At 63.8% G+C, this 19,320-nt stretch overlaps 2 protein-coding genes across 6 annotated transcripts in view; one reads left to right on the top strand and one right to left on the bottom strand.

Annotated features, from left to right (window-relative positions):
• Window positions 1-10,905, top strand: part of GRAMD4 (GRAM domain containing 4) — a 70,612-nt gene extending 59,707 nt beyond the window's left edge. For all 5 annotated transcript variants that reach the window (XM_072742458.1, XM_072742459.1, XM_026019830.2 and 2 more), the window contains exons 6-19: window positions 111-243; window positions 359-384; window positions 878-969; window positions 2,307-2,398; window positions 3,554-3,602; window positions 4,627-4,698; window positions 5,008-5,051; window positions 5,122-5,231; window positions 6,534-6,688; window positions 8,239-8,383; window positions 9,069-9,162; window positions 9,515-9,599; window positions 10,391-10,459; window positions 10,679-10,905. In XM_072742458.1, the coding sequence (XP_072598559.1) occupies window positions 111-243; window positions 359-384; window positions 878-969; window positions 2,307-2,398; window positions 3,554-3,602; window positions 4,627-4,698; window positions 5,008-5,051; window positions 5,122-5,231; window positions 6,534-6,688; window positions 8,239-8,383; window positions 9,069-9,162; window positions 9,515-9,599; window positions 10,391-10,459; window positions 10,679-10,783 (1,271 nt within the window). In that variant the 3' untranslated portion in view covers window positions 10,784-10,905. The remainder of the gene's footprint in view (window positions 1-110; window positions 244-358; window positions 385-877; window positions 970-2,306; window positions 2,399-3,553; window positions 3,603-4,626; window positions 4,699-5,007; window positions 5,052-5,121; window positions 5,232-6,533; window positions 6,689-8,238; window positions 8,384-9,068; window positions 9,163-9,514; window positions 9,600-10,390; window positions 10,460-10,678) is intronic.
• Window positions 10,906-16,351: 5,446 nt separating this feature from the next.
• Window positions 16,352-19,320, bottom strand: part of CERK (ceramide kinase) — a 41,907-nt gene continuing 38,938 nt past the window's right edge. Inside the window, exon 13 of the mRNA XM_072742212.1 lies at window positions 16,352-18,839. Coding sequence (XP_072598313.1) covers window positions 18,767-18,839 — 73 coding nt within the window. The 3' untranslated portion in view covers window positions 16,352-18,766. The remainder of the gene's footprint in view (window positions 18,840-19,320) is intronic.

Raw genomic sequence — 19,320 nt, 5'->3', positions numbered from 1 at the left:
GGGAAAGTGGGCCGGGCTCGGTCAGCACGCCCTCTCGAGTGTTCACGCCCCTCCGTGGGGGTTCCTCACACCGCCCCTCCCCACCCTCACCGGGACCCCTGTCCCCGCAGACCGGCGCGGCCAGGGGCTGTGCCCCCGTGTCCAGAAGTGGTTCTACGAGAAATTTGGGGAGTACGTAGAGGACTTCCGGTTCCAGCCTGAGGAGAGCACCGTGGAGACCGAGGAGCCCCTCAGCGCCCGGAGGTGGGGGTCCTCACGGAGGTGGGGGCTGGCCTGGGGGGCAGCAGGGCTCTGCAGTGGGGGTGTCGGGGATGCGGGCTCCCAGGGCCTGGCCCTCACCTCTCCTCCTCTCTCTTAGGTTGACGGAAAACATGAGACGATTAAGTGAGTACCTGGCGCGTCTGTGACACCGTCTGTGAGCACCTGTGTGTGGCTGGGGGGCAGGAGTGCTCAGAAGGACGTTCCCCGGGAGTGCCCGAGGGAGGAGGCTGCGTGGGAGGCGTGTCTGGGCCCCACCCTGTCCACCCGGTCCAGGTCAGGTTGGGGCCAGCTCTGCCCACCCGGCCCCAAGTGGGAGGCACAGTTTCCCTCCAGGCCTAGAACCCCCCCTGAAAAGTGGTGGCTCCCCAGATGCTTGCCAGTGCCCAGGCGATGCCACCCTCAGCTGCCCCTTTCTCCCACCTGGCACAGGCCGAGGGGACGGGAGTGGACAGCTGATGCGTCCCCTGGGGACAGTGGATGGCGTGCAGCACCGCAGCGGCTGAGGAGTGCCAGCAGAGGCCCCTGAGTCCTCTGGGGCTCCCTCCCCACGCAGCTGCCCGCCTGCCCTCCCGGGTGTGCCTGAGCGCTGACCTCACCCGGTCTGTTCTGTCCCCAGAGCGCGGCGCCAAGCCTGTCACCAGCTTCGTGAAGAACCTCTCTGCCTTATCCGACTGGTACTCCGTCTACACGTCTGCCATCGCCTTCACCGTGAGTGCCCCTGGCGCGGTGGGCATGTTCTGCTAACCTCCAGGCAGCCGGCCGGCACCCCTGAGGCTTCCCTAGGGACACATGTCTGTGGCTCCCATCTGTAAAGTGGGTGCTGTGTTGCTGCCCAGCCATGGGGTCGCTGCAAGGATCAGGCGAGGGCGTCAGGGGCGCCCGGGGCCGGCCCGTGTGTGCACAGATGTCCCACAGCGTTCTCAGGTGCAGGCCTCTATCGGCACTTCCATCTGCCTTTCTGGACGAGTCAGGGAAGAGGATGGTGGGGTGGCTTGTCTGCCCAGGGGGTCCCAGGTTCCTCCCACTGGGTACCTGGGGGAGGCTCCTGGCAAACACCAGTGCCCGGGGGGGCAAGCTGGGCCTCTGCGAACCCCCGGCCTGGGGAAGGGCAGGAGAGCACGGGTCTGGCCCGGGGGTGTGGTTTAGGGAATATGGACCGGCCACTGTGCCTGCATTGTCCTGTGGCAGCCGTCCCCGGCCCCACTCGAGGAGACCCCCTCATCACTGGGAGGAGGACACAGGCCACCCACCTGGCTGCCAGGCCCTGAGGCCAGATAGGGCGGCCACAGCTCCCCTCGTCCCTACCTCTGCATTCCAGAGGGCTCTGAGACCACCTGGTGCCAGCCCCAGGGGAGACGGGCATCTTGCACACTTACAGAACACAGGATCCTGTGGCAGGGCCCTAGCCCGCTTTCACCCTTCACGAGCCCTTGGCCCCCTGTGGCCTCTGGGGCCTTGGTCCTGCCTGTCCTCACCAGGAGAGCACCTGCCATTCAGACCCACCTTCCAGGCCTCTGCCCAAACCCCATGGCGTTCCATCCTCTGCCCCTCCTGAGCGTCCGCTCTGTGCTGGCAGCTCTGCGCCAGGCCCAGGCGGGAGCAGAGGGAAGGGGCCCGAGCGGCACTTTGCCTGGCACATGGCACGCGGTGGGTTCTCAGCCACCTGCCAGTCACCTCACTTGGCTGTGCCGAGTCCTGGTGCTGCTGCGAGCTCAGGGGAACCGTGCCTGGGGCTAGAGGACCTCTGTGTGGTCAGCTCTCCTCTGCCTGTCCCAGGCCACATCCAGCAGCTGCTGCCCTAGGACATCCCCCTCCCTACACACCCGGAGCAGCTTCTCTGTCCCACCGCTGGTGGCCCCTGCTGAGACGGCAGTTCTTCCCAGGGCTTCTCTGTCAGGCACCCCTCCTTTGGGGAGATGCTGGGGCCCTGGGCGCCCCACCTCCCAGCCCGGCTGGCTTGCCGAGTGGGGCGGGGGGGACGGAGGACGGATGGGGCCTGTCAGGTTGCCTGACGGTCTCTCTCCCACCTGCTTTCTGTCCCGCAGGTGTACATGAATGCTGTGTGGCATGGCTGGGCCATTCCCATGTTCCTATTTCTAGCAATTTTGAGGTTATCCCTCAATTACCTCATAGCCAGGTAGGTGACCTGCTTTGCCATACGAATGATGCTGTGTCCCTGCAGCATGCACAACCCTGGCATACCCGAGCCTGGGCTGCCTCACACCTGCTGTTCTGGGAGGGGTTGTGGGGTGGGCTAGGCTCCCGAGCACCCAGGAGGATGCTCACCCCCACCTGGTTTTCGGGATTGTGGGAGACAGCAGTGGGTGGTTATCCAGCCCCGCAGTGGCTCCCCCTCTTGATGGCTGGCAGGCACCTGCAGGGGGTCACCGTAGCCACTCCTGTCCAGTGATGGCACCCCGGGGATCATGTGGAGCTACAGTCTTTCTGCCCTGGGAGGTCCTGGGGGTCAGAGTCCTTGCAGTCACCCGGCCCGGGCAGCCTGCCCCGTCCTTCCTCTGTGCTCTGTAAGCACCCTCCAGGGGGCTGCGTGGGCAACCCCTCATCCCCAGGTGGCCCCAGCAGCAAACCTTGGCTTCTCAGGAGCCTGAGGAGGGCCCTGCAGTCCAGACTTTAACCACTGCTCAGAGGTTCACGTTTGCACACACTGGTTTTCCCAGATGCATCTCGGCCTGCTTACGTGGATTCATTTGGAAATGTTATTTGTAAAGAGAAAAACCTTTATGCACTTGGGAAGGGGCGTCAGTGCCCCGACCGGGCATGTAGCTAAAGTACTTGCTGTTACTGCTTTGCGGACTTATTTTGAAAAACCTGTCATGTCATCTCTGTGTACTTTTAAATGTCTCTTTCCCGGGATCCCTGGGTGGCACAGCGGTTTAGCGCCTGCCTTTGGCCCAGGGCACGATCCTGGAGACCCGGATCGAATCCCACATCGGGCTCCCGGTGCATGGAGCCTGCTTCTCCCTCTGCCTGTGTCTCTGCCTCCCTCTCTCTCTCTCTCTCTCTCTCTCTCTCTCTGTGTGACTATCATAAATAAATAAAAATTAAAAAAAAAATGTTTCTTCCCCGTCTGGGTCCCCAGAGGAGGGGCCCGTGAGGGTGACCTTGAATGATCCATTCTGAGAGCCAGGGTTAGGGGCAGCCCTGGTGGTCTTGGCAGCAAACAGCGGGTTTCCAAAGCCCCTGCCCCGTCGGGAGCCCAGGGCTGCGGAGTCCATGTAATCCTCCAACGGCACCAGCTGTTAAAGGCCTGTGACGGTCTCCTCTTTGCCAGGGGCTGGAGGATACAGTGGAGCATCGTGCCTGAAGTGTCTGAACCGGTGGTAAGTCCTGGGAGGGCGAAGGCGTCTGTCTCCACCTGCTCAGGCCTCCACCCACTGGCACTGTGTGGGGAGGCTGGGGTTCCCCGAGGGCCCCAGGTGCGGCTGTGTGGATGCCCTGGGGAGCCCTGCCTGGCAGGTGGAGGTCAGGGAGCAGAGGCCAGCTGCCCCCCCGCACCCTGTGACCCCCTGCCAACTGACACCCCAAGTGCCCCTTGCTGGCCCAGGCTTGGCTGCATGGGAAGCAGGCTCCCTGCCCCGGCCTGTCCTGACCCTTCCCAGTGGGGACATGATACGCTGCAGGGAGGCACCGAGGGGCTCCCTGGACCATAGGACGTGTAGACCGGGATCAGCAAGCTGTGACCACGGCCCTCCATCTGGTTTTATGACATTTTGTTGACGTATAGCGAAATCCTTTAATTTATGCACTGCTGGGATGCTTTGGGGCAGCAGCAGCTGAGCTTAGCAGCCGTGGCACAGCCCATGTGGCACACACAGCTATGGGCGTTTCCTGTCTGGCCCTTACGGAAGAAGCTTGCCGAGCAAAGGAGACTCTGGCCCCCGGGGTGGAGCTGCAGGCAGGACCCAAGGGACGGAGCCCCTGCTGTGCATGCAGGTCCCAGTAGGGGTGTGGGTGCAGGGCTGCCCACGGGGCCCCTTTAGGCGGGGGTCAGGGAGGGAGTCTTAGGAGGCTGGCCTGTGTCTGCTGCAGCTCAGCATCCAGGAGGCCCTTGGGAGGTTCTTGTTGAATGAACTCAGGATGAGGTCAGGAACCCCCTTTGCCTCAGTTTCCCTCATTGCAAAGTGAGAGGGGAGGGCTGCGTGGTTTCTGAAGCTGAGCCATTGAGGCATGCCTCCCCGCTGGCCGAGGGGGGTGCCACTGCCCCCCCACCCTCCTAAGCCCCAGCGGGGGTCCCCCAGGATGGTGCACCTGTGCTGTGTGGAGGCAGTAGAGGGACCTGCTCCTGGGGCTGGGAGGCCTCTGAGCTGCTGAACTCTGGTGGAAACTCTCTCCCTTTGGCTGCAGGAACCTCCAAAGGAAGACCTGACCGTGTCTGAGAAGTTCCAGCTCGTGCTGGATGTCGCCCAGAAGGCCCAGGTACTGCTCTGGGGCCTGGCCTGGGGGCGTCTCTGGACCTGCCGTGCCCGTGGGGTCCCCCGGCCCCCCATGACCCAGGCCTGTCTGGTGTCAGCTGACCTGCCATCAGCCTGCGGCCCCGATGGGCGGGCGGGTGCCCTGGAGGTGGGGGTCCTGCCGCAGCTCCCGGGAGGGACGCGGCCCCGGTCCACCGGCGGCGAGTGGCTGGGCCGGCCGTCGGGACTCTGTGTCCCCCCACTGTCGCTGTGTGGACTCGCGTGTGGACGGCGGCCCGCCCGGGCTGAGTGACCGCCGTGTTTGTCCTCACAGAACCTCTTTGGCAAGATGGCTGACATCCTGGAGAAGATCAAGAAGTGAGTCACGGCCCCCAGCTGGGTGTGGGGGTGCGGCCCCGTCTCCCGCTGACCCCGCTCTCCCTTCCAGCCTGTTCATGTGGGTCCAGCCTGAGATCACGCAAAAGCTGTATGTGGCGCTGTGGGCCGCCTTCCTCGCCTCCTGCTTCTTCCCCTACCGCCTGGTGGGACTGGCCGTGGGTAAGGAGGCGCCTGGGGGGAGTGGGATGTGGGGCTGGGGGGAGTGAGGTGTGTGGGGTGGCGAGGTGTTGGGGGGAGTGACGCTGTGGGAGGCACCAGCCTACATCCCGCCAGCCTATCTGCGGGGCACACATGCCTCCCAGAGGCCCGCTGTTGGCACTCGCTGGCGATCCTCACCTTTAAACTCAGGAGAAATGCAACCCATCACAACGTTAGAGATGTTGGAGTCCTGTGATGATGGTTCCTTAAAACAAGCTCACCCTGTGCTTCCATCCCTGCCCCCTCCCCCCTCCCTCCTCCCTGCAGCAGGGGAGCTGGGAGGCTGGGCTGGGAGGGGTCACGTGGATGGAGGAGAGCTGGAGGGCGGGAGAGGCCACGGGGGCAGTGGATGGGGCAGAGGATGCAGAGGATGAGGTTTCCTTCCAGAGCCTGCCGGCCGGGGTGGAGCAAACAGGACCAGGAGTGGGTGGTGGCCGGTCAGGGAGGGCGCAGGGTTTGCCCCCGAGGGCTGGTAGGTGATGTCGTCCAGGGAAGCGGGAGGGACACACAGGGGTTGGGGGGGAGGTTCAGGCTGAGCTCTGGGGCGGGGAGGGGGCAGGATTCAGGGGGCCCCTGGCCATGGGGCCGAGTGCCTCTGCAGGGTGGGGAGGAAGGTGCGGGCAGGTGGAGGCTGCCCCCGACCCCTCAGCCTGCCCACCCCGGGAAGCTGTGTCCCTCCCCAGGCCGGACCCTGATCCCTGACCACCGTGGGGCTGGTGCGGGCACAGGGCCCATCCGCAGTGCATGGTGGGGGCGAGGGTGGGGGGCTGAATCTGTGCTGGGGCGTTGAGCCCGGGGGTTGCACCGTGTGGGGCTGTCCCCACCTGCTGCCGCCCCCAGCATGCAGCCAGGGCCTTGCCGGGACCCCCAGGGCTGGCAGACGGTGCAGCGTTGGGGGAAATGCCCTCAGTGCTGCTTCTCGGGGTGCAGACCAGCACATGAGCTCTCTGACCCGGGCTGAGGGGTCCCTCGGCCTGGACAACCCTATCCCACCAGGTCAGAGGGAGGCAGGCTGGGGGTGGTCCCCCGTGGGTGGTGGCTTAGGGGCTTGTTTGTGAGGTGGTGTGATTGGCAGGAGCTGCCCGCCCCTCCCAGGTGGTGAGACACAGAACAGGACCCCCGTTGGCTGGGTCACCTTGACCCCCTCGCCCCCTGCCCCGCACCGGCCAGCCCTGGGCCCTGGGAAGCCGTCCCTGAGCCCTGGCGCTTTGCTCCCTGCGGCCCTGGGCCCGGCCGGACAGGACTGTGGTCTCCTGTCCCCAGGACTCTACGCCGGGATCAAGTTTTTCCTCATCGACTTTATCTTCAAACGCTGCCCGAGACTGCGAGCCAAATACGACACCCCATACATCATCTGGAGGAGCCTGCCCACGGACCCACAGCTCAAGGAGCGCTCCAGCGCCGCTGTGTCGCGCCGGGTAGGCTGGCCTCGGGCTGGGGCAGCAGCCACAGGGCACGCTTACTGCTCCTGGGACGTGGGGAAGCTGGTGTCTTTCCGATTGGGGGTGCGGGGGCTCTCGAGACAGACGCAGGGCGGGAGGGATTCCCCGCTGCCTGGCACTGTGGTTTCAGAGGGCCTGGCAGGGCGCGGGGGACGGGGGGGGGGGGGGCATGCAGATGGAGGCTCCCTCCCACCTCAAGGCCCCTCGCGCTCTCCCACGGACTTGCCTTAGCTGTGCTGACCCCCGGGCCCAGGCGGGCAGGGTGTGGGGTGCTGGTCGTGACGTCCCAGAGCCTGGGGGCCTTGGCAGGAGGGAGCCCTGGGAGCTGCTGTCCAGGCTTCCGTTCGTGGCTCTGAGGCTCGGGCCTGCCTGGTGCCCACCGGCTGGATCGGGCCTATATTTATATTCACGGTGGGAGACCCCTGGGAGCTGGGCCCTGGCACGGAGGATGAGCTGGCCTGGGTGTCCCCATCCGGGTCTCAGATGAGTGCAGGAGGTTCCGGGTCCGTCAGACTCTCGGGGAGGTCTAGGAAGGCTTCCTGAGGGAGGTGACGCTGCATTGCTGAGCACCATGTGTGCACGTCATCTGAGGAGAGGGTGTCTGGTGACCCGTTGGCAGGAGGGAAGCTGTGGGTCAGGTGGGCTCAGGGACGACAAAGCTTATCGGGAGCCCAGGTCCTCAGCGGGATGGCAGGGTTGTCCTGAGCCAGCAGACAGGCTCCGGTCAGGCAGGTGCAGGGAGACCCGAGGGAAGGGCGCAGAGGTGGGCAGCCCGGCACCCCAAAGCTGTGGGGGGAGAGGAGGGGCTTGTCCTCGTCCTGGGGGGTGGGGGCAGGGCCTTCCATTGGCTAAGACCACCTGGCGCTGGCCAGACTCCAGAGAGGCGTGGGCGCGAGGCCGCGGGCTTCCCGGGCCCGGGAGGGAGGCCCCGCCGAGGGTCTGTGCCTACAGCTCTGCTCGGCCTGTGTGTGGGGTCTCACGTCCCGTGTACCCACTCGTTCTCTTGTCTTGGTCACGCGTGCGTCTGTTGTCTCCTCTCTGGGCAGCTGTCAGGGCACGACAAGGTACGGTGTCTGTGTGGAAGCCCCGCCTCTGCCGGGGCCTGGTGCAGTGCGTTGCTGTGTTGTGACTCTGTTTGACCTTTTAATGTCTCTTTCTGTGGCCTGTCCCACGGCCAGTTCCGATTTCGGAAACGTCTAGAATGGCCTCTGAGCCCCTGGTGGCCTGGGGCCTGGACGGCGTGTGCTGGGGTGCAGGCTCAGCCTCAGTCTCCTGAAGTGGGGTCACCACTGGGGGAAGCGGGCCTGTCCCCACCGCTCTGGGGCTTCTTTGCCCAGGAGGAGGCCGGGCTTGCGAGATGAGGAGCGGCCCCTGGCAGGGGCTTGGAGGGGTCGCACCCACATCTGGGCATCCGGGCGGCCCACTGCTCATCTACCTTCACGGTGGGGCAGGGGGGGACAGCTGTGTGCGTCCCGGTACCCCCACCCCCGGCTGGCCTGGCTGACGGACACGTGTGCTCTCGGCAGCTACAGACGGCCTCCTCACGGAGCTACGTCTCCAGCGCACCCGCCGGCCTGAACAAGGACGAAGACACCGGTCGCTTCCATGGTACCAAGAAGGGCAATTTCCACGAAATCTTTAATCTGACGGAAAATGAGCGACCGCTGGCAGGTATGTGTGCGCTGGTCTGTGGCCGCCCTGGCCTTCTGGGGGCTCGTGCTGGGCCCAGCAGTGGCGATGGCGACAGGGCCCCAGGAGGGGTCCGGGCAGGCAGGAGGAGTGGGGTGTGCGCCTGGCCCATTCAGCCAGCTCCGGGCGGGGGGGGTTGAGCAGCATTCAGAGGGTCCCCCAGAGCGCGGCTCAGAGCTGCTCTCCAGCAGGAGTGTCCCCCAAGTAGGTGTGGCCCTGAGGGTCCTTCCTGCGGCCCCCGCGCCCTGGCTGTGACCATGACCTGGCAGGAGGGCCGTGCGGCACAAGGCAGCTGGGTCCTTAGAACTGCCCGCGGGCAGCGTGTGACTGCCAGCTGCCACCGAAAGCCCTGGGGTGCCAAGCTTTGACCTCGTCCGGCCCCGTCCTGGTGGCCGAGGGGGCGCCAATGTGTCCTCCGGGTGCCCTGGCCGTGGTTTGGTGCACCTGCACAGCCGCATGCTTCTCCTTCAAGAGGGTGAACGTCCTAGCTGACACCCACCCCATAGCGGACACCTGCTTCCTAGGAAGTGGGGGCAGGGCTCCTGCCTTCCTGTCGCAGGGTTTTCCGAGGGTGGACAGACGTGTTGGCACATGTCTGACAAGCCCGCGCTGACGGTTCCCACCTGGAACCGGAGAGAAGGGTGACAGGTCGTGTTTGTGCCGCTAGTGTGCGAGAACGGCTGGCGCTGCTGCCTCATAAACCGGGACCGCAAGATGCCCACAGACTACATCCGCAACGGGGTTCTGTATGTGACGGAGAAGTGAGTGCCTCTGGGGCCCAGCCGCCCTTCCCCATCTCCCCGTCCGCCCCATGCTCCTGCGTCCCGCACACTCCCGGCGGTGGCCCTGGGCCACGCCTCCCCACCACCTCTTGCTGAAGGAACAGCTTTGGACGTCCTGGCGCTTGCTGGACGTACCAGGGATGCTCGACATCCTTTGAGCATGAGTCACACACAGCATAGGCAGTTGGTTCTGTCTGTAAAAGCTATGAAATGGCCTCTTGAGGTGAATTCCTTGGTGCCAGGCCAGGGGTGGAGACAGCTGGGGGCCTGGGCAGCACAGCCCGGTGGGGGGGGCAGCCCTAGGTCCAGCCTCTGCTCCTCCCCCCGGTAGTTACCTGTGCTTCGAAAGCTCCAAATCCGGTTCTTCCAAGAGAAACAAAGTCATCAAGCTGATGGACATCACAGACATCCAGAAGGTCAGCGTGGGCCCCTCCTCCCTTTCCCCGTGACCCCTCCCGGATTCGGAAGGAGGGGGGCCGCAGGGCCATTGAGCGTGGGGTGGGGTGGGGTGGGGGGGCTCGATTGGAAGTCAGATGCGTTCACAGCGGGGGAGCGGGTATCAGGAGACTCTGGGGTGCAGTCCTCGGTTCTGCCCATGTCAGGACCCCCCTTCTAGAAGCCTCCATGCAGGGCCCCCAGGCCCCTGTCAGAGGCTGAGCACGTACCACGGGCCTGTCCCACCTGCTCATGGGTCAGCGCCAGGCTCCTAACCCCCCCAACCATGGTGTGGCTCCCCCGGCCCTGAGGCGCTCCCTCCGCCTCTGGTGTGTCCTCTCCCAGTTTCCCTTGGGTGTGGTGGTGCCCGGGAAGGCCTGACATACTCGCTGGGAGGGGGTGGCTGAGCCCACCCGCCTGCTGCCCGTCTCCAGGGTCTGAGTGTCTGGGGCACAGGTCAGCCCCAGCGAGGGTTGGGTCCCAGCTCACAGGCACGTCAGGAGCACGCCCCCCCACCGCGGCGACTGCGGTCCCTCCCCAGACAGATGTGCCATCCCTGGGATCAGGCCGGGGCCCTCCCCCACCTGCAGTGCCTGTGGGAGACCGTCTCACTCGGATGCGGGAGAGGGTGGGACGGGACGTCGGCAGGTCTGGTTCCTCGGTCACGAGGGTTCCGTGGGCTTGCTGCCTGTGGCCCCGGGAGGGGAATGCTCTGGGGTCAGGGGACAGGCGCACAGGAGGGTCCCTGGTGACAGTGTGCTTCGTCCCTCAGTACAAGGTCCTCTCCGTCCTCCCGGGCTCAGGCATGGGGATCGCAGTGTCCACACCATCAACCCAGAAAGTACGTGCTGGAGGGGAGCCAGGGAGTTGGCGGGGTGGGGGGGGGGATGCTGAGACTCCCTGGAGGGCCCTTCCTCCCCTCTCCTCCCCCCAGGCCAGCGGAGCTCCTGCCCCTCCAAGTGCTGGGCCCCCCGGGGGCGGGGTAGGGGGGTGGAGCCGGGGTCGGTGTCGCTGGCAGGCGGGCGCTCCCGTCCTCACCGGGGCGTCTCCTCCCCACCAGCCCCTGGTGTTCGGTGCCATGGTGCATAGAGATGAGGCCTTCGAGACCATTTTCAGCCAGTACATGAAAATCACGGCGGCGGCAGCATCTGGCAGTGACAGCTAGTGTTGATTCTCCCGGGACGATGCTGGAAAGGGTTTTGTTTTGTTTTTTCTTTGTTTTTTTTTTTTTTTTTAACAATTTGATAGTGGAAAAAAATTGGACGTCCTCCTGATCTTTTGCAATAATTCCCCTCGATCTGTGGTTTTTATTGTGTTTGCCCTGCACTCTGCGGACCCCTTCACGCAGGGGTGGGGCCCTCAGACGGAGCCCGCCCTTCTGACGGTGAGGCGTGCCCCGCGAGCTCGGGGGTGCGGAGGGCAGGGGACCCTGGACGCCGGTGGAAAGGATGATGCACAGGAGCCGCCGGCCCCCACCTAGGACCGCTGCTGTCTGCCCCCGATGGAGAGCCCACACCAGCCACACACCCAGCGCTCCAGGGGCCGCCGCCCTTCCACACCAAAGCCATAGCTGAGGCGCACCTGCGGTCCCTCTTCCGGGGGTGACAGACGCAGGGAGGAGTGGCCCGGAGGCCCCTCCGCAGCACCACGAACGGGACCCTGGGTCTCCTTGGTCCAGCGAGGCCTTCCGCAGCGTGTGGCCAGGGTGAGCCCGGGTGGGGGGCGCGGCTCCGCGTGGCCTGCGCCCTGTGCCCGCCTCCCGTGGGCGCCGACAGGCTGGCTGGGCCCGGGCCCCGCCCCCGCCCAGGCCACCTGCTGCCTTGGCCTCCTGCGCCGCCGGGGCCTGGAGTTGGTGACCCGCGAGGATTGGATGGCATGCGCGGGTAGAAGCACATCTTTTTAACACTCTGCTCTTTGGAGAGCCCCATGGGATACCTGCCAGGCTCTCGGGCCACACGGGGCTTTGGTGGCTCGCAGATGAGGATCAACCGCGGCTTGGCTGGCGCCGGCCTCGAGGCTGCAGCCACCTGGGTCAGTGAGCGGGAGCTCTGGGGTCCCGGGGACAGACAGTGGGGCCCGGGGTGGGGACAGAGAGTGGGGCCCAGGATGGGGACAGAGAGCAGGGCCCAGTGCGGGGACAGACAGCGGGGCCTGGAGTGGGGACAGACAGTGGGGCCCAGGATGGGGACAGACAGCGGGACCTGGTGTGGGGACAGTGGGGCCTGGTGTGGGGACAGAGAGCAGGGCCCGGTGTGGGGACAGACAGGGGGCCCGGTGTGGGGACAGACAGCGGGGCCCAGGGTGGGGACAGGGGGGCCCGGGGTGGGGACAGACAGCGGGGCCCAGGGTTGGCACAGATCAGCAGGGCCCGGGGTGGGGACAGATCAGCAGGGCCCCGGGGTGGGGACAGAGAGCGGGGCCCGGGGGTGGGGACAGACAGGGGGGCCCGGTCTGCCCGCGTGAGCTGTGCAGGGAGGCCCGGAGGTCACTGGCTATGACCGTGAGTGGAGCCCAGAGGTTTGGGGCTGGCGGCCTGCACCCCTGACGTCTGGCGGAGTCGGTGGGTGGGCGTGCCCCGTGCCAGCACACACCTGGGCCGGGAGCCAGTTGCCCCCCGCGCCCCGCTCGGCCTGGGCCCCACCGGGAAGCGAGCTCTGGAGACGAGGCCGGGGACGGGGCCCGTCTGCGGGCTGGGTTCATTCCAGGACAGGCCTGGGACCTCCGTGAAGGACGGGCTGAGACATTGGCGGTCAGCACACTTCCAACTCGATTACTCCAGTTCCTCAGCTTGTCCTGAGTCCTTTGGGTGTCACTGAGATTGTTGTTTTTTGAAGAAACAGAAGATTATATTTTTTACAGAGAGCAAGCTGTTTTTCTTATTTTTGTATCATTTTTCAGATGTAATTTTTACCTTTGCTCCAATCCGGATGTGCTGGTTTGTGTGAGACCTAGTGGCAGCGCTCACATCCCCCTTCCCAGGGACCCCAGGGCCACCCGCCAGGGCCCGGGTGGCGCTCCCGGGGGGCCGCGCAGCAGCCTGATGAAGCACACACCCCGCCCAGCCGGTGAGGTCTGAGGGCACCGCGGCGCCCTCCGCTCGCTGCGACCCCCAGGGGACCCGAGTCAGGACCTACTGAGCCTCGGCTCGGGCTCCCCCAGGTGGCGCCAGCGGCCTGGCTCTCATGGGCCAGGAGCAGCCCCAGGGACCAGCAGCAGGGTGGTGCCCATGGGTGCTGCTCACACCTGTTCCCGGGCCGCCAGGGGTCGGCGTGTGCCCGCGGGGGGCCACCCTTGCCAGCAGAGCGGGTGGTTTGGTTCGAGTCCCTTCTGAGGAGAAAGGGAGATGAAAACTGACCACGTGGGGGGCGGGGGGCCCCCGGAAGCTGGCTCTGCCCGCGGGGGGGCGGCCTCCCCGCCTCCCGGCTGAGCGCCCGTAGTTTCTCTCAAATTGTGTAAATCTGGGCAGATGTTTAATTTCTATGACTAATCACTGAACTAGAATGAATGTTACATTTTTTATGTCCGAAGCTTGAGTCTATTTTGAATCTGTAAATAATCGTTCCTGGTGTCACTTTTGTTCAACAAAAGGATCGTACTGTATGAAGAACCGATGAAAACCCCCGTAACATTTTTTTAAGAAAACTTTGTTTGTTTAAAGAAGTCTTGTATAAATTATAATTTTTATTTAAATAAACTCGAAATGCTGTGTGCTCAGGGGCGGGTGGGGCCGGCAGCTGGCACGGGACGGGGGCGTGGGGCGGGAACACCGGTCAGGGCGGCCCAGGGGCCCCGCGGCCACCAGGCGGCGGGCCCAGTTCCAGAAGGTGGGAGGGCAGGTCGGGGCATCCAGCAGGCCCATGACTCGGGGTATGGAGGAGCGAGTAAGGGACAGAAGCAGAGCCTCGGGCTTGGGGTGCAGGCCCTGGTCCCCCTGGGCATGGCTTCCCTGGGAGTGGTGGGCGCCCCTGGGACCAGGTGCTCCTGCAGGCCTCCCCTTGGGGTCTGCGGCAGAGAGGTGGGCAGAGGGTCCCTGGTGGTCCCCGCGGCACGGATGCTGTTGCTGGAGACCGTGGGGGACAGGAGCCCGCCGCCTGCCCAAACCACCAGGGCCCCGCGCTGAGCTGAGCTGGGTGCAGCCACGGGCACCCGGCCTCCCACACCCCGAGCCCCCAGGGGGCCCCCAGGAGGCAGAGGCCGGGTCCCAGGGAGCGAGCTGGGAGCTGGACAGAAACCAGGTCTGGAGGCCCAGCTCTGCTCACAGGTGTGGCCTTGCATCCTGCATCCGTCCACCCCTCTGTCGCGGGCACTGTCCTGGGGGCTGGACGTCACGGTCGGCCGCTCCTGGGGGTGGGGGGCGTCTCTGTAATTGGTTTTGCTTGCAGGCCTGTGTGCCCATGCATCACAGCAGACTCTGGGGGGGCATCCGGGACATCCAGGGGAGCGCCTGCTGCCCCCAAGGGACCTGGGCCTTGGTTCTGGGGAGGCCGAGCCCCTGCCGGGCTCCCAGCAGGTCTGTGGCACAGGCTGCGGGCTGGGGGCAGGGCGGGGACATGGTGGTTATAAACCCTTAGCACCCTCATTCAGTTGGGCCTCTGTTCCCGGGGACCTACGGGTGCTTCTGGGTCGGGACCTTCTGTGAACGAGTCTCACAGCCATGAGTAAAGGGGGGAGGGCACCCCTGCACCCGAGACCTGTGGCCAAAGGCTGTGGTTGGTTCACCCGCAGAAACCAGGTGAAGAGCTGACCTCAGCGCAGTCTCTGTAACAGTGGCCCAGCCTGCAGTCCAGGGCGGGGAGCCCGGCCTGCAGGGGTGCAGGGGTGGGGGGAAGAGCCCGGCCTGTGGGGTGGGGGGAGCCCGGCCTGCAGGGGTGCATGGGTAGGGGGAGAGCCCAGCCTGCGGGGTGGAGGGGGAGAGCCCGGCCTGCGGGGGGGTGGGGGAGCCCGGCCTGCAGAGGTGGAGGGGGAGAGCCCGGCCTGCGGGGGAGGGGGAGGAGCCCGGCCTGCAGGGGTGCAAGGGTGGGGGGAAGAGCCCGGCCTGCGGGGTGGAGGGGGAGAGCCCGACCTGCAGGGGTGCAGGGGTGGGGGAGAGCCTGACCTGCAGGGAGGCGGGGGGGGGGGGGGAGCCCGGCCTGCAGGGGTGCAGGGGTGGGAGGAAGAGCCCGGCCTGCAGGGTGGAGGGGGAGAGCCCAGCCTGCGGGGGCGGGGGGCGGGGGGAGCCCGGCCTGCGGGGGTGCTCGCGGAATCGAGGCGAATCCTAAGGAGGATGGGACCGCTGAGCCGCCACCACGCAGTGCCCAGAGCACACTGAAACCTGCCCCCCAGACACGCGGGAGCTGGGGGGCCCCGTCTCCTGCAGCGTCCCTGTGCTCCACTGTCCAAGGTGGCATCGAGCTGGGGGGGGCGGGGGGGCAGGGGGCCCAGGACTTGGGAGGCAGGGGTGGGGGGCGGGCCCCCGGGCCCCCCCAGGGGCTGCTGTCACACCGGCAGTGGGGTCAGGGCTGGTGCAGCCGGGGCCGCTTAGGTGAGTGGTCTGAGGGAGGGGAGCCACTCCACCACCACCTGGGGTGACAGGACGGTGGACACTTCCAGATCGGCAGTTTCTGGAATAAGAGGCACATTTTGAGGATTCCATACGACACACTCCAAAAATCGCATTTACGTGTAAAAACAAAACAATTAGGGTAGTCCCTAAATACAGTTTTTAGGAGTCTAAACAGAATTCAGAGACGTACGGGAAAATTAGAGAACTATCCCAAGACCTGAGGACGTATAAATGGGAACGTACGCAGTGTTCCTAGACTGGAAAGCAGAGTGTCCTGATGGGGGACACCTGGGTGGGCGTCTCAGGGGCGTCTCGGGCGGCTCAGGGGGTGAGCGTTTGCCTTCCGCTCAGGCCGTGATCCCGGGGTCCTGGGATCGAGTCCCACATCGGGCTCCCCACAGGGAGCCTGCTTCTCCCTCTGCCTGTCTCTCTGCCCCCTCCCCCCACCCCCATGTCTCTCATGAATAAGTAAATCAAATCTTTAAAAAAAAAATACCTGAAGACCCAAAGAAGCAGTTGGGCCAGGGCTCATGTTCCGTCTTAACAAAAAGGCAACGAATTTTTCAAGAAGGGACAAGACAGAGGGAAGGGGGTTTGGGCCTTGAAGGTGACGGGGCTTCCCTGGATCTGCAGTGGGAGGTAATGAAAGGTCCGGGTTTGTGCAGCCCCAGCCCCGCCGACCCCCCACCCCCACCCCGAGCACCACCTGCACTTGCTGCTTCTGGACGGTCTTCAGCCGCAAACCATCCTTAGGCCCAAGTGGCCTCCTTTGGGGTGGCCTATTCTGACCCCTCACATGGATAAAGCAGGGGTACGGTACACTGGAAATCAGGGGCCCCTCTAGGGTGGGCAGGGGAGGGGAACGCAGGGACTCTGGGGTGCAGGTCCGTCTCTTGGCCAGGGTGGCGGTGGCTACACCAATGTTCATTTGATTCTTGATTTTTAAATCCTACATAGCTGGGGGCGCCTGGGGAGCACAGTCTGCTGGGTGCCCGGCTCTCGATTTCCGCTCAGGTCGTGGTCTCGGGGTTGGGCTCCGTGCTCAGCGGGGAGCCTGCTTGGGGCTCCCCGTCCCTCAGCCCCACCCCCTGCTCATGTGTGCTCTAAAATAATGTAAAACGCACATCGGTGTTTTCAGACAACATGCTCTACTTTGAACATAGCAAGAATTTAGAAAAGAAAAAGAGCAACTCTGCCCAAAGTAACTTTATTTTTGTCTTCTCAAACATATCGGAGCAAATATGCCATCTTCCCATCTTGAAACCAGCAAGATTAGAAGGACACGAAGCCCCCCTTCAGCCCACACTTGCCCGTTACACAGGATTGACCAGAACAGTCACACCTGCCCACCGAGCAGCAGGTGCGGCACAGGTGCCCATGTGGTGATGACAATAAGCCGGAACAGGGTCAGAGCGTAACGGCCGCCGTGGGGTTTCTGCACTAATGAGTCACAAAGTCAAAACGCAGACTAAGTCTTCTGGATGCTCCTAAGTTTTCACCAACCAGCCATCCGTTCCGATTTCCTTCCAAGACCTTGGAGTCCAGGTGTCTGGGGCCTTCCCGGAGGCCGGAGCCCCTCGCCTGCGTGGGAACGTCGGAAAGATCCTCCCGTCCTGTGTGCAGATCAATGAGGACCCTTGGGGCTGCTGAGACCGTCAGGTGCACCCCGAGAACGGCCCAGGGCCTGCGGCAGCCGTCCACAAAGCCCATGGCGTGGCTGGCTTCCTTGGGGACCGGAAAATGCTCACCGGGGCTGGCGGGCTCCTCCACAGTTGGCAGTGGAGTTTAGGACGGACCAGGGCTGTTTGGGGGAAGCCCTGTGAAGGAGCACTCCCCGGGGCGCGGGCCTGGGCGGCACCCTCGGGCCTGCCGTGCGGCCTCTGCCCCCGCACAGCACTGCCGCCCCTGCTTCTTTGGTTTCTTCCAACCGGCAGCAAGCAATGAGAGTCAGAAACAGCCAGCGCACTGACTTTCCACACCACCCTTCCCACCCACCCAAGACGGAGTAAACCCACGTGTCCAATTAATTACTCGGAAATGTGGCCCCTTAAAAAAAAACAAAAAACCCACTGTTAAAGCTGCCCTCTTGTCTGACCCGGATGGGACTAAGTGATAAAATAGGAAATTTCATGTATACTTCAAAATATAAACACTGCACGCGAATTCTAAAAATATACGTCGGTTGGCGCTACCCTGACTAGCCACGTCTGCATAACGTCAAGCTCCTATGGGCACGACGCACGTCGGTCGCCTTCTGTAACAGGCTTCCTCTCTCTTCGCGGACAGAGTTCGGGCCGCAGCTTGCACCTCTAATAAAGCTATCTTAGATGCATCTCCCAGGTACCTAAACGTGAATACAAAGAAAACAAGGCCACGGTGGGGCGCGCCTCCAGGAACCCCCAGCCTCTGCGGCTCCAGCGCTGCAGCAGAAACCAAGTCTACAGCACTAACCGTGGAGACCCCATGTATGCTCTTCTGGTGTAAAAGGACATTTTCAACAGATACATAAAATTAAGTGTGAAGAGAAGCACAGGTCTGGACCACGTACATAGAACCTGGGGCCCACGCCGGAGCAGCCCGGGAACTCGGGGACCCCCCAGCAGGGCCAGGGCACTCGGGTTGAGGTGAACACGGAACCCACACGGTGAATTCGTACTTCTTGCACGCCAGCTCCTGTCACGCCCCCCAGAGCCCACCTGTTACCCACTCCGTGTCACGACAAAGCATCGCTTTTCTAAGTTTCAAACGGAGGGCACCCGGGGTGGCTCAGTGGTTTAGCACCTGCCTTCGGCCCAGGGTGTGACCCTGGAGACCTGGGATCGAGTCCCGCATCGGGCTCCCTGCATGGAGCCTGCTTCTCCCTCTGCCTGTGTCTCTGCCTCTCTGTCTCTGTCTCTGTCTCTCATGAATAAATAAGTTTTAAACGGATGCTGTGTCCAGCGCTCATGATTGTTCTCGCTGAGGCTGGATTGTCCCAGGAGCACGACCACAGTGGGAGCCCGGGCTGGGAGCCTAAAGGTAAGAGTGTCAGTCCTGTCCACGTCCCTCTCACTCAAACGGTCTGCGCCCCAGGTTCCGACGCAGGGGACACCGCGCTGGAACTGCCCCAACACACAGGCTCCAGCAAGTGTCCCAAGCACAAGGCGAAACGAAGGCAATGTGCTACTTTCCAAACCCTGATCCCAAACAACTCCAGGACGTCTTGCAAAGCGGATCAATGAGCCGGGAGAGACCTCACGTCCAGATGGCATGACCTCACATCCATCGTCCCCAAGGTTACTGCGACAGAGCCACTGCTGGGCCCCTTAAAGATCTGCGCTGCTGCCATGATGACATCCTAAGAAGCCAGCGCCCCCAAACTGACAAGTGATGTTTGCTGAGAGTAAGTGATGGGAAATGCACCCCACAGGCTCACATAGAACTGAAAATGCCTGGTATGTTCACGAAATTGCTGACAAAGGTATTTTTTCTAAAACCAAGATCTAACTATCAAAAATAAATTTCTAAATTTCAATGTATATATCAATGTAATCGGTCTGCAGAAATTTCCTTAAATAATGTTCACACTTCCCAAGCATAGCAAGGCAGGCGATGCATGATGGCGGCTCAGCTGTCCAATTCCTCCTTAGGATTCTCCTCGATTCCGCGAGCAAAGAGGCGAACCAGCTGGCAGTGGACCCTGCAGAGACAAAGGGCCACGTGTAACCCCGTGCCCCCCTGACCCTCGGCCTTGCAGCCGGTCATGGGTGGAGGCAGGGTGGCCGTCTCCTCATGGCCGGCTCTGGGACCGACCCCGCAGGGCCAGGCCAGGGATCCGGGGGGACTCGCCCACCCTCTCGAGAGGCGTATTTTGTAAAGGGGGCTGAGGGCCAAGTGGCAGTCTGGGCGGTTCTCCTTCCAGCACTCCCTTTGGCAGAGGGACAAATCTCTAGATGACTGCTTTCCGAGCTTTAAGGGCCATGGGAGGGCTCCGTGCATGGTGACCCCCCCCCCCTCGTATGGGATGTGCAGGGTTAGGATTGTCCAGTCACCCCAGACGAGGGGCCCCACCCCGGCCCCATCCCAGGGTGCATCGGAACCTGGGGCGCAGACCGTTTGAGCGAAGTGCCCTGGGGACCCCTCCTTCCACAACGAGCATCAGGATGAGAACTGGAGGGGCT

This window comes from Vulpes vulpes, chromosome 16 (genome assembly GCF_048418805.1).
Source record: "Vulpes vulpes isolate BD-2025 chromosome 16, VulVul3, whole genome shotgun sequence".
Classification (NCBI taxonomy): Eukaryota; Metazoa; Chordata; class Mammalia; order Carnivora; family Canidae; genus Vulpes; species Vulpes vulpes.
Note: the sequence above shows the minus strand (reverse complement) of the source record. Positions and strands in the feature narration are given on the sequence as shown.